The sequence below is a fragment of the Coregonus lavaretus genome, assembly GCF_964263955.1.
Source record: "Coregonus lavaretus genome assembly, chromosome: 9".
Lineage (NCBI taxonomy): Eukaryota > Metazoa > Chordata > Actinopteri > Salmoniformes > Salmonidae > Coregonus > Coregonus lavaretus.
Genome location: NC_139996.1, coordinates 48,836,605 through 48,853,866, shown reverse-complemented (window position 1 = coordinate 48,853,866; position 17,262 = coordinate 48,836,605). Strand labels below are relative to the sequence as shown.

The 17,262-nt window shown below is 43.8% G+C and overlaps 1 protein-coding gene across 1 annotated transcript in view; it reads right to left on the bottom strand.

The window, feature by feature from the left end:
* LOC311135451 (inositol hexakisphosphate and diphosphoinositol-pentakisphosphate kinase 1-like) overlaps window positions 1–17,262 on the bottom strand; it is a 66,980-nt gene that overhangs the window by 48,834 nt on the left and 884 nt on the right. The window contains exons 2-7 of the mRNA XM_084169413.1: window positions 11,593–12,230; window positions 11,088–11,283; window positions 10,592–10,682; window positions 10,412–10,497; window positions 2,131–2,285; window positions 1,639–1,740 (exon numbers count right to left, since the gene is read on the bottom strand). Coding sequence (XP_084025539.1) covers window positions 1,639–1,740; window positions 2,131–2,285; window positions 10,412–10,497; window positions 10,592–10,682; window positions 11,088–11,283; window positions 11,593–11,763 — 801 coding nt within the window. The 5' untranslated portion in view covers window positions 11,764–12,230. The remainder of the gene's footprint in view (window positions 1–1,638; window positions 1,741–2,130; window positions 2,286–10,411; window positions 10,498–10,591; window positions 10,683–11,087; window positions 11,284–11,592; window positions 12,231–17,262) is intronic.

Below are 17,262 nucleotides of genomic sequence, written 5' to 3'. Positions count from 1 at the left end.
CTTGGGGCTAATCACTGAGGAAGGGGAAACTCGAAACCAAAATCACAACAGTAGCCTACTGTATTTTCGCATGATTAGATTTTGAAATGTTGCGCAGTGAGACTGCATTTCTCTCTTCCTCCTCTTCTCTCTAACTAGGCTAGAGTACACAGGGAGAAACTGGGGCAGGGCAAACTCTTTCATGCAGGAATCAGGATGCTACTGTTTGACCAAATCATGATTTTAGCTGCCCCAAAAATAGAACGTTTTGAGTGAAGTGACCAGCTAGAATTTGTAGCTCGCACGGATGCGACCACATCCAAGCGTGGAAGTGTAATTTCTACCTCTCACGTTTGTTGCCTATGTTTTAGGCCTAGTGCTTATTTGACTCATTATATACACCTTGCTTTATTTGACAGCATTATTTGAAAGGACTTTAGGGTTAGTTTAAGAGTTGGGGGAAACAGGGCAGGGGGTCATCATGAGATGCTGTTGAAAATGTTACGCACGGGCCCGCCGTCGTCTATAAGCGCAGCAGCGTAGTTGATACTGTACCATGGATTGCTGCATGTTGCAAAATGTATATTACGATTGTGATGCATAGTTGCCATGGTAATTTGGACAGTCCAGTCAATGAGCATTATGGGTAATAGTCATTCTACAGATTCAAAATTGGCCTAAAAACACTTACATCAAATGATTTATGACTGCATCAACTCCCGTTGTAACAGTGCCATTCCAAACACAAAAACAAATTACATTTACATTTTTACATTTACGTCATTTAGCAGACTTACAGAGCGACTTACAAATTGGTGCATTCACCTTATAGCCAGTGGGATAACCACTTTACAATGTTTTTTTTTGGGGGGGGGGGGGGGTGGGGGTAGAAGGATTACTTGATCCTATCCCAGGTATTCCTTAAAAGAGGTGGGGTTTCAAATGTCTCCGGAAGGTGGTGATTGACTCCGCTGTCATGGCGTCGTGAGGGAGCTTGTTCCACCATTGGGGTGCCAGAGCAGCGAACAGTTTTGACCACAATTACCAAATGGAACGCCGACGGCCATGCCTGGACACTGCCATTTGCGGCCATTCAAAAAGGCTGATGCAAACAAAGTGCATATTTGTCAAACGTCTCATTATTTACCTGTTCTAACAGGCCAATGTGGTTACTAAAATCTGTTTTGGATATATTTGGTTAATATACAGTATATTCGACCTAATCTTTGAATGGGTTCATTCACTGTCTACTAGTATGCATGCTCAGAGCATGACAGAGAGTTAAAAACATGACTATGCTAGTATACAGTCACATGTCGTTTGTATTTTGACAAGGTGTTCTTAAAACGTGTTTTGAAAACAATCTACGGATTCAAGTATGTATTTAGCTATGACCAAGCCTCATTTGGTGAACCACACCACAATTAGTATATCTCTTAATTCGCTTTCATAGAGTGAGATAGAAATGTTTCATCCACCAAGTAATCATCTGTGCACTTTGTACACACTTGCACACACCCTCATCCTAAAGAAACTGACATGGCAGTGTATAAAGTCCATCAACCGATTAACTTAAACATCAACAACAAAGAAGACTCAGCCAAACACAAATACTGACTGCAACCAGGCTCACACACCAACACACACTTAAGATGATACCTTGACATCAGTGCCGTCCGTTGGCATGAACTCCTCGTATATATAGGAGCCAGTCTTCCTCACACAGCTCTCTGGGGAGTACACACTGCTGCGGCTCCCTATCTATAGGAGAGAGGGGATCATGAATAAGAGAGGGAGAGGGGGGGGGGGGGGGGGGGGGGGGGGGGGCAACCAGGTCAGGGTTCAAATAGTATTTGAAATCTTTTATATACTTATAAGAGCGCTTGATTGAGCCTGACAGATGAGCGGGTTTGCACTTTTGGGACTATTTCATTGGTTTCATTCTGTCATGCAAGATCAATGAAGGGCAGCTAAAATATTTCAATGAGGGCTAAAAGTTTGAGTACCGAATGTGTATAATTGAGTTTGACCTTCCTGGACGGCATGGCTCCTAAAGCTTCCACCGCTACACTATAATTCCAACAGCAGTTCCTATACAATACAGCATCTGACCCATTTGAAGCCAACTGTACCTCCCTAGTCCCTCAGTACCTTTCGGAAGAGTCTCTGGCTACCCCCTCCAGCTGAGGTGGGGTAGTAGATGTAGACATTGTGGTCCTCTGCACACACAGGCTTCTCCACAAAGGGCTTAGGGAACACCTCCCCGTTCACCTCCACATGATCCTCCCCCTCCACGAGGTTACATTCTGGGAGGCAGACACACCACACAGCCATTTAGAGAGAGTTCAATCAGGGCCTCAAAGCACACTTGAATTAATGCCCCATTCCAAATTGGACTATAAACCCTATTCATAGGCACTTTTTAGATGTGAAAGGATTGGGCAGGTGTTAATGATATGGTAATAGCCTTAATCTTCGATAGGCTAGGGGGACATTGCTTTACTACTGGTGGTTACCAACCTTTTCTGAGCCACAATCACTTGGAGTCAAAATGCAAGCAGAGATCTACCGCTCATATTTTTTTTTTTTTTTTTTTTTTTTTTTTTTACATGACTTCAAAAACGTAAACCTATGCAACATTCACCTATTAAAAACAGTTCTGTAGCAATGAGGTTTGTGCAGTGGGCTATAGTCCCAATACATTATCACTGCATATTGGCTTTGCTTGAATTACCCTGCCAATGCATTGTTGTTCGGACCATTTTAAAAATTATATTTCAACATTTTAGGTAGGCTATATGATCACACCGGTAATAGATCAGTTGTTGTATTACTTTCTATTTTACTGGGCTGATGGTGCCTGCATCTGATAGTCAGTCTCAGCGGAGGGAGAGAGCAGTAGACTGAGGGTCCGCCTCAACGTCCCTCTGCTCTCCCTGTCCTCTGCTGACACTGACCAAAAAGGGACACCGTCTTCCAGCTCATCGCGAATCTTGAGTCACGCCTCATTATTTCTGCCTCATGCACAAATTCAAGTTGTTACTCCTATGAACACAGAAAGGGAAATATTCCTCAATATTAAAAAAGACCCAAGCTGCTAATAATAACAATAATAATAAAGCAAGCCTATCGATACCCTTACCTACTCATTCATTGCAGCTGCAGTTCTGCTTGTGTGGAAGTAGAAAAACCGTGAATTTTATGGCTTATAAAAGTGTTGAATAAGAACTTAAACATGAACTCACTCATAAAAACAGCAAATCTTTACTGTATTTGTTAACAGTCTCTCTGGTCATGGTTTTAAAATCTCACAGTATCAACTTCGCTTTAGCGTTCTTTTACACCTGCTACATTATTGCAGACACTGTAATCTGAGCCATCTGTTTGGCCAGCGGTAGGCCTACAGTGCACTTGATTTGCTCTACGGGCCCGCCAGGAAGGCAGAGTTTGTACCTTCAGATACATGAAATGGTTCAAAATGGGAACACTTAGCCTACTCAGCGCGCAGGTCAGCTGAATCGGGTGCACCTACTGCCAACAGCGTGAAGCAAATGACAACAAATTGGGACGCAAGGCTTTATCCTTGGGTTTTTTACTGAAATGTTTGGCGATCGACAAGGAATGCCATGGAGATCGACCAGTCGATCGCCTGGTTGGTGACCTCCGCTTTAAAGAGTAACTTTCACGAAAACGTTTTTTTTTCCCCCATTAAAAAAAAGTTGTTTTAGGCTTAGTTATTGTGGAACACGTCAATTCTGGTCTTCATTTTGACAGTTTGTTGCAAAAGTGATATATTTTGGTATTGTAGTAGTATATCTAGCTCTTTTTGCCTCTAGCAGATCACCTCCATTGAAATCGTGATGTAGAGGAACCTTGAGAAAGTGCCTCTACGTCATCTCAAGGGATGGGTTCGGTATGAAATACACTCCCTTCTAGGTGTGCTAGGTCATACCACCTCAAGGCTTACTATGAAAGCAGGTGACAGCACGCCTTTGGCAATGGTCTTGGTAAGTAGAGTACGCCAATACATTTTGCATGATGCGTTCTTGACTAGACTACTGACGTTACACAAAATTCAAAAAGGCAGTAAAGCACATTTCCTCATATGACCAAATTCAACGTTTTTGCTTACCGTTTCATACACATCTGTGCTTTTACGAAGAAAAAAAAAAACATGTAGGCTATGAGGATTATACATTTATACTCTTAGCTACATCCATCGTAACAAGAAATAGGTGACAATGGTGGTCATGTCAACAAGTATTTTTCCTTAACCACTGACCAATTGGTGGCAGTCCGATAAAAAAAGTTGGCTCATAGTTCAATGGTTGTGAGTTCTAATCCCACATCAATCAATCAATCAATTTTATTTTATATAGCCCTTCTTACATCAGCTAATATCTCGAAGTGCTGTACAGAAACCCAGCCTAAAACCCCAAACAGCTAGTAATGCAGGTGTAGAAGCACGGTGGCTAGGAAAAACTCCCTAGAAAGGCAAAACCTAGGAAGAAACCTAGAGAGGAACCAGGCTATGAGGGGTGGCCAGTCCTCTTCTGGCTGTGCCGGGTGAAGATTATAACAGAACCATGCCAAGATGTTCAAAAATGTTCATAAGTGACAAGCATGGTCAAATAATAATCAGGAATAAATCTCAGTTGGCTTTTCATAGCCGATCATTAAGAGTTGAAAACAGCAGGTCTGGGACAGGTAGGGGTTCCATAACCGCAGGCAGAACAGTTGAAACTGGAATAGCAGCAAGGCCAGGCGGACTGGGGACAGCAAGGAGTCACCACGGCCGGTAGTCCCGGCGTATGGTCCTAGGGCTCAGGTCTCTCAGTTGGCTTTTCATAGCCGATCATTAAGAGTTGAAAACAGCAGGTCTGGGACAGGTAGGGGTTTCGTAGCCGCAGGCAGAACAGTTGAAACTGGAATAGCAGCAAGGCCAGGCGGACTGGGGACAGCAAGGTGTCATCATGCCCGGTAGTCCTGACGTATGGTCCTAGGGCTCAGGTTCTCAGAGAGAAAGAGAGAACGAGAGAATTAGAGAGAGCATACTTAAATTCACACAGGACACTGGATAAGACAGGAGAAGTACTCCAGGTATAACCAACTAACCCCAGCCCCCCGACACATAAACTACTGCAGCATAAATACTGGAGGCTGAGACAGGAGCGGTCCGGAGACACTGTGGCCCCATCCGAAGAAACCCCCGGACAGGGCCAAACAGGAAGGATATAACCCCACCCACTCCGCCAAAGCACAGCCCCCGCACCACTAGAGGGATATCCCCAACCACCAACTTACAATCCTGAGACAAGGCCGAGTATAGCCCACAGAGGTCTCCACCACAGCACAAACCAAGGGGGGGGCGCCAACCCAGACAGGAAGATCACGTCAGTAACTCAACCCACTCAAGTGACGCACCCCTCCCAGGGACGGCATGAAAGAGCACCAGCAAGCCAGTGACTCAGCCCCTGCAACAGGGTTAGAGGCAGAGAACCCCAGTGGAGAGGGGAACCGGCCTGGCAGAGACAGCAAGGGCTGTTCGTTGCTCCAGCCTTTCCGTTCACCTTCAACACTCCTGGGCCAGACTACACTCAATCATATGACCTACTGAAGAGATAAGTCTTCAGTAAAGACTTAAAGGTTGAGACCGAGTCTGCGTCTCTCACATGGGTAGGCAGACTGTTCCATAAAAATGGAGATCTATAGGAGAAAGCCCTGCCTCCCGCTGTTTGCTTAGAAATTCTAGGGACAATTAGGAGGCCTGCGTCTTGTGACCGTAGCGTACGTATTGGTATGTACGGCAGGACCAACTCGGAAAGATAGGTAGGAGCAAGCCCATGTAACGCTTTATAGGTTAACAGTAAAACCTTGAAATCAGCCCTTGCCTTAACAGGAAGCCAGTGTAGGGAAGCTAGCACTGGAGTAATATGATCAAATTTCTTGGTTCTAGTCAGGATTCTAGCAGCCGTATTTAGTAAAAAGTTTTCAGCCATCCACTTCCTTATGTCTGAAACACAGGCTTCTAGCGAGGGCAATTTTGGGGCTTCACCATGCTTCATTGAAATGTACAGCTGTGTGTCATCCGCATAGCAGTGAAAGTTAACATTATGTTTTCGAATAACATCCCCAAGAGGTAAAATATATAGTGAAAACAATAGTGGTCCTAAAACGGAACCTTGAGGAACACCGAAATGTACAGTTGATTTGTCGGAGGACAGACCATTCACAGAGACAAACTGATATCTTTCCGACAGGTAGGATCTAAACCAGGCCAGAACTTGTCCGTGTAGACCAATTTGGGTTTCCAGTCTCTCCAAAAGAATGTGGTGATCGATGGTGTCAAAGGCAGCACTAAGGTCTAGTAGCACGAGGACAGATGCAGAGCCTCGGTCTGACGCCATTAAAAGGTCATTTACCACCTTCACAAGTGCAGTCTCAGTGCTATGATGGGGTCTAAAACCAGACTGAAGCATTTCGTATACATTGTTTGTCTTCAGAAAGGCAGTGAGTTGCTGCGCAACAGCTTTTTCTAAAATTTTTGAGAGGAATGGAAGATTCGATATAGGCTGATAGTTTTTTATATTTTCCGGGTCAAGGTTTGGCTTTTTCAAGAGAGGCTTTATCACTGCCACTTTTAGTGAGTTTGGTACACATCCGGTGGATAGAGAGCTGTTTATTATGTTCAACATAGGAGGGCCAAGCACAGGAAGCAGCTCCTTCAGCAGTTTAGTAGGAATAGGATCCAGTATGCAGCTTGAAGGTTTAGAGGCCATGATTATTTTCATCATTGTGTCAAGAGATATAGTACTAAAACACTTAAGTGTCTCTCCCGATCCCAGGCCCTCGCAGAGCTGTGCAGATCCAGGACAGCTAAGCCCTGGAGGAATACGCAGATTCAAAGAGGAGTCCGTAATTTGCTTTCTAATGGTCATGATCTTTTCCTCAAAGAAGTTCATGAATTTATCACTGCTGAAGTGAAAGCCATCCTCTCTTGGGGAATGCTGCTTTTTAGTTAGCTTTGCAACAGTATCAAAAAGAAATTTTGGATTGTTCTTATTTTCCTCGATTAAGTTGGAAAAGTAGGATGATCGAGCAGCAGTGAGGGCTCTTCGGTACTGCACGGTACTGTCTTTCCAAGCTAGTCGGAAGACTTCCAGTTTGGTGTGGCGCCATTTCCGTTCCAATTTCCTGGAAGCTTGCTTCAAAGCTCGGGTATTTTCTGTATACCAGGGAGCTAGTTTCTTATGACAAATGTTTTTCGTTTTTAGGGGTGCAACTGCATCTAGGGTATTGCGCAAGGTTAAATTGAGTTCCTCAGTTAAGTGGTTAACTGATTTTTGTCCTCTGACGTCCTTGGGTAGGCAGAAGGAGTCTGGAAGGGCATCAATGAATTTTTGTGTTGTCTGAGAATTTATAGCACGACTTTTGATGCTCCTTGGTTGGGGTCTGAGCAGATTATTTGTTGCGATTGCAAACGTAATAAAATGGTGGTCCGATAGTCCAGGATTTTGTGGAAAAACATTAAGATCTACAACATTTATTCCATGGGACAAAACTAGGTCCAGAGTATGACTGTGGCAGTGAGTAGGTCCAGAGACATGTTGGACAAAACCCACTGAGTCGATAATGGCTCCGAAAGACTTTTGGAGTGGGTCTGTGGACTTCTCCATGTGAATATTAAAATCACCAAAAATTAGAATATGATCTGCTATGACTACAAGGTCTGATAGGAATTCAGGAAACTCAGAGAGGAACGCTGTATATGGCCCAGGAGGCCTGTAAACAGTAGCTATAAAAAGTGATTGAGTAGGCTGCATAGATTTCATGACTAGAAGCTCAAAAGATGAAAACGCCATTTTTTTTTTTGTAAATTGAAATTTGCTATCGTAAATGTTAGCAACACCTCCGCCTTTGCGGGATGCACGGGGAATATGGTCACTAGTGTAACCAGGAGGTGAGGCCTCATTTAACACAGCAAATTCATCAGGCTTAAGCCATGTTTCAGTCAGGCCAATCACATCAAGATTATGATCAGTGATTAGTTCATTGACTATGACTGCCTTTGAAGTGAGGGATCTAACATTAAGTAACCCTATTTTGAGATGTGAGGTATCACGATCTCTTTCAATAATGGCAGGAATGGAGGAGGTCTTTATCCTAATAAGATTGCTAGGGTGAACACCGCCATGTTTAGTTTTGCCCAACCTAGATCGAGGCACAGACACAGTCTCAATGGGTATGGCTGAGCTGACTACACTGACTGTGCTATTGGCAGACTCCACTAAGCTGGCAGGTTGGCTAACAGCCTGCTGCCTGGCCTGCACCCTATTTCACTGTGGGGCTAGAGGAGTTAGAGCCCTATCTATGTTGGTAGATAAGAGGAGAGCACCCCTCCAGCTAGGATGGAGTCCGTCACTCCTCAGCAGGTCAGGCTTGGTCCTGTTTGTGGGTGAGTCCCAGAAAGAGGGCCAATTATCCACAAATGTTATCTTTTGGGAGGGGCAGAAAACAGTTTTCAACCAGCGATTAAGTGCTGAGACTCTGCTGTAGAGCTCGTCACTTCCCCTAACTGGGAGGGGGCCAGAGACAATTACTCGATGCCGACACATCTTTCTAGCTGATTTACACGCTGAAGCTATGTTGCACTTGGTGACCTCTGACTGTTTCATCCTAACATCGTTGGTGCCGACGTGGATAACAATATCTCTATACTCTCTACACTCGCCAGTTTTAGCTTTAGCCAGCACCATCTTTAGATTAGCCTTAACGTCGGTAGCCCTGCCCCCTGGTAAACAGTGTATGATCGCTGGGTGATTCGTTTTAAGTCTAATACTGCGGGTAATGGAGTCACCAATGACTAGGGTTTTCAATTTGTCAGAGCTAATGGTGGGAGCCTTCGGAGTCTCAGACCCCGTAACGGGAGGAGTAGAGACTAGAGAAGACTCAGACTCAGACTCCGACTCGCTACATAATGGGGAAAACCGGTTGAAGGTTTCTGTCGGCTGAATGAGCGACACCGGTTGAGCATTCCAACAGTATTTCCCTCCAGAAGCCATGAGAAAGTTGTCCGGCTGCGGGGACTGTGCGGGGGGATTTATACTGACGTTACTGTCTGTACTTACTGGTGGCACAGACGCTGTTTCTTCCTTTCCTACACTGAGATTACCCTTGCCTAACGATTGCGTCTGAAGCTGGGCTTGTAGCACAGCTATTCTCGCCGTAAGGCGATCGTTCTCCTGTATATTATGAGTACAGCGACTGCAATTAGAAGACATCATGTTAATGTTACTACTTAGCTTCGGCTGTTGAAGATGTTGATGAACCATGTCCAGATAAAGCGTCCGGAGTGAAAAAGTTGAATAAGGGAAAAAAGTTGCGATGGAAAAAAGGAAAATAACGTAAAGTTGGCAGCTAAAACGCACAGGAAAATGACTCTTCTGTCTCGGGATAAACGTCCGGGGTGAAAAAGTTTAACGAAAAAAGATGAGTGAGGACAAAACTAAAAAGTTGGTAAATTTGTTGAACACAGAGATTGATTAAACGTTTATTAAAAGTAAAACGTGAATAGTTTGGCAGGTAGCCAAGTAGCAACAAACAGCACAGCAGTACGGAGACAATGCGGAAGCGAGACGGAAGTCACGTGATACACATGGGGCAGATATCTTAGTGTGTTGTGTTTTAAGCTGTCCTTTATCAAATCTTATGGTATATGTTAATGGTTGAAGCAGATATTTAAAAATGTATGCACTCACTTAACTGTAAGTCGCTCTGGATAAGAGCATCTGCTAAATGACTAAAATTTGACTTTTCTTTTCTCCAAATCCTTTATTTACAATATTCATCCCGCGCCCACACACTTCTACTTCTGAAAAGTTAAAGCATACCTGTGAGAAGGGTAGCCCTGGTAGTAGTTGTAGGTTTTTATACAGTACCCAAGAACAATCTGTGTTAATTTGACCATTGGAAAAAGAGCTACTGCGTAAATACTGCAATGCGGGTTGGATTGAATTGAGCCCCTAATCTTCATTTTTAAGGTGATGATTGCACTTCTTCCCAACACAATACCGCAATAAATGTGAATCCACATTTCAAAGATCGTCTTTGCGCACCATGGGGGATTCAGACATACACTGCAAGTGGCAATAGATGTCAGGAACTCAGCGTCTTACCACTGTGAGCTAACTATCCAGAGCCATATTTGCTAGCACTGCACATCAATTTCTTATTATACTCTGCAGTGGATTTCTGATAAGTATGCTTTAGTGAGTGTTGGGATCAGTTACAACTACGTTTACAGAGATAGGGTTTAAGTTTTGTTTTATTGTAATCTTGGCACCCGGAAGCAAAACTTGTGTCCATGCTAGCCAGCTATTTGATTGAATAGTAACAGTCTGTCACAAGAGACTAGTTGTGTTGTAACACTTACCTTCAGGTCTGTCTGGGTCTCGGGTTAACACAGCGTAACGAGGAAGGTCAATGCCCTCCTCCTGCAAGATACGATACACCTCCCTCCTGAAGGGACATTAGACAAAATGTCTATGATGGAACAAGTCAATAGACTGACAAAGTATGAGCAGGAAATGAGTGCGTGTGTTCACCATTATACCTGTCTTGTATGTAGTACTGCATGTTCAGGTCATTGATGAGAAGTGGGTTTCTGAGGTTGGCGTACTCTACCGCTTTGTCCAATGGGAAACCTACACAACGACCCACATACATGCATTCATATACACAAACACAAGCATGTAAATAATCCAGGAAATGGAAGAAAATGCCTCATCCATTACATTATTGTTCCATTGGTCTGTATACTGGTGTTCTAAACATATTTCCATTTCCCCATTTTTATTTCCCTATTCTGATCTCTGTCCTAAGATATACCCAATTTAAACCATGACAAGTCAGACGTAAACTATGACTAAACATGAGCAAGACGGGAATGACAGTGTGTTTAGTATGTACAGATTGTATTCATGTATACCTACTGTATTTTGGCATGCATATACATTATACATGTGTATCTGTGCAATGTGCATGCTCACGCCAGTACCTGATGCACGTAATCGTATGCGGTGGGTGCACATACGTACGTTCGTTTGTACCTTTGGAGTGGAAGGAGATGAGGCAGTCGCACAGGGGCCATTTGTCCACTGGCTCGTTGAGGATGACCTCCTCGGGGAAGATGACCACAGTGATGTACTCAAACTTACACAGCCTTTCCATGATCTGGGTCATTGGCTTGGACTTTGACTTCTTCATCATGGAGCAGACGCCCACCACAATCTGCCTCTCTGGAGGCTGGGTGAACACAGAGGAAGGGAAAGAAGTCACTCGTATCGTACTGTTTGTAATGTACTGTATTTGATGTGTGATGTGATTACTTGTGCGAGGTGAAGCCTAAGCCAATCTCCCACCTTTCCTCTGTCCTGTCATCTCTCCTCACCTCCTTCTCAAAAATGTATTGAAGGAGAAGGTCTGAAGGAAGGGACCTTGGATCTTTCCCTCCAATGCAGTTTGAGAAGGAGGAGAGGAAAGAGGAAGCGAGGTATCAAGTCAAGACAAATTGGGAAAGGGCCTCTTTCTCTCAGTCTCCATGTACCCCCTTACCGAGTCATAATCCTCATTGTCCTCCTCTTTTTCCTGCCCTTCCTCCTCTCCTTTTCGCATCTCTCCCTCATTCTTCATGCCGCCTTCCTCTGGGCCTTGACGATCTTCATAGCCAAACACAAACGTGGGATTCCCACTCTGGCCCCACCCCTCTCCTCCAGTCTCTGACATCACAGAGTGGGGACGTCACTCAAAAATCTGCCACTCAAAGTTCTGGCGCATCTTTGCGTTCCAGTACACAGTAGGGGGTGTGAGGCAATACGAGGAAAGGCTTCGATCACCCTACTGACGACTGGGAGTAGGCACTGGCAATGCCTTTTTAATTGCCCGACAGGGGTTGAGAAAGGTGTATTGAATTTAATTGGAGTAGGGTGAGGGACAAAGTGGTTTGAGAGCACCAGGTTTACATAGAGAAGAACGCTGAAGTAGTAATGAGAGGGAAGGGGTTAGGGGTTAGGGATCGGAAGCAAGCTCTAGGGTGTTGACTTGGAGTGAGGTAAGTCATCAGGGGTGAGGTAGGCAGAGGATTGAGTCCGGGTTGGGGAAGGAGACTGGTCTCATTCTGCAAAGTGGCATCGCTCTGGCCTGAGGAGGATGACAAGAGCGTTTCACAAAAGGTTCCTCCACAGTCTCCCCGCCTACATAGGACAACACAGAAAGAAAGACTGAGAACCAGATAATGGCACTACTATGGTACAGAACATGTAAAAGATCAATCCTGTAGAGACTTGGCTCAATGCCTGTGAGAAAGTCAGCAGGCTGTCTAATAATGCTGCCTCATCGCTCTAGACTCAACGTGTTTGGGCAATTCCATGGTAATGGAATTACAATTTGACTCAAATGTTTAAGAAATACCATAGTATTCACTGTAGTGTTTTTGCAGACTCCCTTGAAGAGGCTCAAGGTCACCTGCATCTTTTGTCAGCAATATTTCCTCCAATGACAGAATTCAACGATTACAATTTTACAGTCCCATTTCAACTTACCAAAAAATACAAATCAGGTAATCAATAAACATTTTAGCTTGTATCTTGTAAATACCAGGGTTTAAAAAACAACAGTGGACTTGTAAATTAAATTAAAACATAACCAAGAGGAGGACTTTTCCTCAGTCAGTAGCATGCCAGAACTGGTTCCTGTTTCTTTTAGCAATGCCCTTCCCTGCCCACCCCACCCACCAAACAAACAGCTGACTTCCAGGCAAACGCTCCAGAAACAGATAGCCTAGCCCAGATCATATCACAGAAGCTGCCAAGAGGCTCATATGGCACTTCCTCCACAAGCCCAAGACCGATAGGACAGCTCCTGTCCTCACATATATCAACTTTGTCACACATAACGTGTGAACATGGGTAACCCTGGTCCCCAGAATAGCCTGCCCTTTTTTCAGGGGGTTGAAAGGGGAAGAGGCATAAGAGGGGGTGGCGGGTAGAGAACATATTGGGTGCAGAGGCTTCCTAGTAAAGCTACACAAACATACACCACTCTCTCCTCGAAGGCGTTGACAGGCCGCACTAAACTATGTGGAAGCCCATCTTGGCCACGGGAGGTTAAGGAAACACTCCCGGGAAATAAACAAACTCAAATACATGGCTACAACAACAGTGTAAAGACACTCCCTCGCCCTCCATTTGGCAAATCTGACCCTCATTTTATCCTCCTGATTCCTGCTTACAAGCAAAAACTAAAGCAGGAAGCACCAGTGACTCGGTCAATAAAGAAGTGGTCAGATGACGCAGATGCTAAGCTACAGGACTGTTTTGCTAGCACAGACAGGAATATGTTCCGGGATTCTACAGATGGCATTGAGGAGTACACCACATCAGTCACTGGCTTCATCAATAAGTGCATCGATGACGTCGTCCCCACAGTGACCGTAGGTACATACCCCAACCAGAAGCCATGGATTCCAGGCAACATCCGCACTGCGCTAAAGGGTAGAGCTGCCGCTTTCAAGGAGTGGGACTCTAACCCGGACGACTGTGTGATCACGCTCTCCGTAGCCGATGTGAGTAAGACCTTTAAACAGGTCAACATTCACAAGGCCGCAGGGCCAGACGGATTACCAGGACGTGTACTCCGAGCATGCGCTGACCAACTGGCAAGTGTCTTCACTGACATTTTCAACCTGTCCCTGACTGAGTCTGTAATACCAACATGTTTCAAGCAGGCCACCATAGTCCCTGTGCCCAAGAACACTAAGGTAACCCACCTAGTCATAGACTGTTCTCGCTGCTACCGCACGGCAAGCGGTACCGGAGCGCCAAGTCTAGGTCCAAAAGGCTTCTTAACAGCTTCTACCCCTAAGCCATAAGTCTCCTGAACAGCTAATCAAATGGCTACCCGGACTATTTGCATTGTCCCCTCCCACCCACCCCCTCTTTTACGCTGCTGCTACTCTGTTTATTATCTACGCAGTCACTTTAACTCTACCCACATGTAAATATTACCTCAATTACCTTGACTAACCTGTGCCCCCGCACATTGACCCCCTGTATATTGCCTCGCTGCTGTTATTTTACTGCTGCTCTTTAATTATTTGTCATTTCTTTATCTATTTTTTACTTAACACTTATTTTTCTTAAAGCTGCATTGTTGGTTAAGGGCTTGTAAGTAAGCATTTCACTGTAAGGTCTACACGTGTTGTATTCGGTGCATGTGACAAATACAATTTGATTTAATTATGTATGGGCAATATGGACAAAATAATTATAACTAAGTTTATAACTTCAATGTGCACCACTTTTATTTATTATCCTTTAAACTACTACTAGTTTGATGGTTGTAGCCATCAATTGGTCCCATTAAAAATCCCCCATATTAGCAAACTTCTTTCATTTCAAACTTCACATTTCTCTAGTATAGGCTACTTATCGTAATGAACTATATCAGCAGAATGCCTGCAATAAGTGATCGGTATGGTCAGTGTCGATAATATTCGGTTTAACATCCCATCTCTATGACGGATGAACACCTAGTGTTGATGGATGACTTCCAATCTGGTAGATAACTGTTCAAGAGTTTATTAGGAGTTTGAGTGTTAAGTCCATTGTCTGTCTGCACAACACTATCCTTGTTTCTCATCTCCAAATATTATGTTCCTTACTGGGCTTTATTCATCCCTTTGCCTCACCGTCAAATTTTTCTCAGATTCTTCATTAAAAAGGCACTGCTTCCTTTGATGCCTATGACTAATAAACCAAAGGCCTGATTGATCACGCCCCCATCTCCCTGCGGCATCGCCCAACCCACCATCTGCCTCCCAAAGTGGGGCGACCCCAATAAAGGCTTTTAACCTTTGAGACCGTATCCTGTAGGAAGCCAGGCCTCACTGTTTATGATCGGGGTGGAATCATTAGCTGAGCTCTCACAAAAGGCACTATCACACTCACTGATAACAGGCCCAATGACACAGAAAATGTCTGCAAATATAGGAACAATATGCTGTCCATTTAGGGCGTTTCCTTTTTACAGGGATTGAAGAAGACAGGTACAGTCAGAGTATTGTTGTCTGCCACTTGCCATTTACTTGTGATGTTTGACAGCAGCATAGATGTGTTTACTATGAAAACAAAGTATGCCATCATAAGACTAGTGAGATATATAGCCTTACAGTTATTATCACTACACTGAGACTGAAGAGAGACTGTCTGCACAGGTGATCAGTTTGTTATCAGCGGAGCCTCCCATGCTAAATCATGAATAAAATGTTAATGATTATGTTCAATAGTCTGGAGTGGACTGAAGGACTGAACCTGTAGAAGAGGAATGCCAATACCTCCTTCCCCATCCTCGGCCACCAATCACAAAAATAGCCAAAACCCACTAGTCCTCCATATCCCAACACTCCCTCTCTCTGAAGCCACAGTGCTACAGACAACACCCAAAGCTTTAAGGAATGCATGACAAATAATTACTGTACAAACAAAGATGTCCCCAGGGTCATTCAATGTCATTTCAGCAAGCCGTTTCTGTAGTTAGAAACAGATAAGATAAGCATTCCTGCAACATTATTTTGCTTAAACATAATTAGAAATTCAGCTAATTGATTGTACCCAAATTGTCCATTTACATTTATAGGCTTCAAATAAACATTTAATAAATAATGTCCTCCAGAGGTGACGCTCGGCATTCAGGCCAAAGAGTTCAATCTTGGTTTCATCAGACCAGAGAATCTTGGTTCTCATGGTCAGAGTCCTTTAGGTGCCTTTTGGCAAACTCCAAGCGGGCTGTCATGTGCCTTTTACTGAGGAGTGGCTTCCGTCTGGCCACTCTACCATAAAGGCCTGATTGGTGGAGTGCTGCAGAGATGGTTGTCCTTCTGGGAGGTTCTCCCATCTCCACAGAGGAACTCTGGAGGTCTGTCAGAGTGACCATCGGGTTCTTGGTCACTTCCCTGACAAAGGCCCTTCTCCCCCGATTGCTCAGTTTGGCCGGGCGGTCAGCTCTAGGAAGAGTCTTGGTGGTTCCAAACTTCTTCCATTTAAGAATGATGGAGTGTTTTTGGGGACGCTGCAGAAATGCTCTGACATGCACTGTCAACTGTGGGACCTTAAATAGACAGGTGTGTGCCTTTCCAAATCATGTCCAATCAATTGAATGTAACACAGGTGGACTCCAATCAAGTTGTAGAAACATCTCAAGGATGATCAATGGAAACAGGATGCACCTGAGCTCAATTGAGTCTCATAGCAAAGGGTCTGAATACTTATGTAAATAAGGAATTTCCGTTTTTTTTATTTTATATAAATTCTCAAACTTCAACAAACCTGTTTTTGCTTTGTCATTATGGGGTATTGTGTGTAGATTGATTAGGGAAAACAATAATTTAATAAATTTTAGAATAAGGCTGTAACATAACAAAATGTGTAAAAAGTAAAGAGGTCTGAATACTTTCCAAATGGACTGTATATCAATTCCCCATGACATATATCACCAGTAGTACATTTACCGCTAATTCCTATAATTTATAATCTACAATGTTTGTTACTTTAGTTACAGTAATTATTTTAATGCATTCAATATTATTATTTCAGTCTTTCCGTTCTCATTGTCTGAGTGGACACATTGTTTGCTGAGTGCACAACCTATGCTACACTTGTGAGAAACAAATGTTGGTTTATTTAGTTCCATTTACGAGTTTTGTCAATTTAGTCATTGTCTTTCGTTTGGTGCGCTCCTGTCAAGGTTGAGTAAGGACAGAAGTAGGCCTATAGGCTACCTGAAAAATCATTCCAGCTCTCTCCCTTTCGATAACCACTCAGTGTGAAAGCGAAAAATGTCATGCTCTGATCGAGTGGAAACGTCATAAAATAGGTTCCGGTACTCATTTTGGGTGCTGGTACTGTTTACTTTTAGTGTAAATTAGACAATTTGTAAGAAATCTCAGTGGTTAGTTATCAAGCTAACTACTAACTACTAACTTTAAGCGTCAGTTGTCAGAGCAGCTTACAGATCACTGCACCTGTACACAGCCATTCTGAAATTAGCCCACCCAACTACCTCATCCCCATATTGTTATTTATTTTGCTAATTTGCACCCCAGTATCTCTATTTGTACATCATCTTCTGCACATCTATCATTCCAGTGTTAATACGAAATTGTAACTATTTTTCACTATGGCCTATTTATTGCCTTACCTCCATAATTTACTACATTCGCACACACTG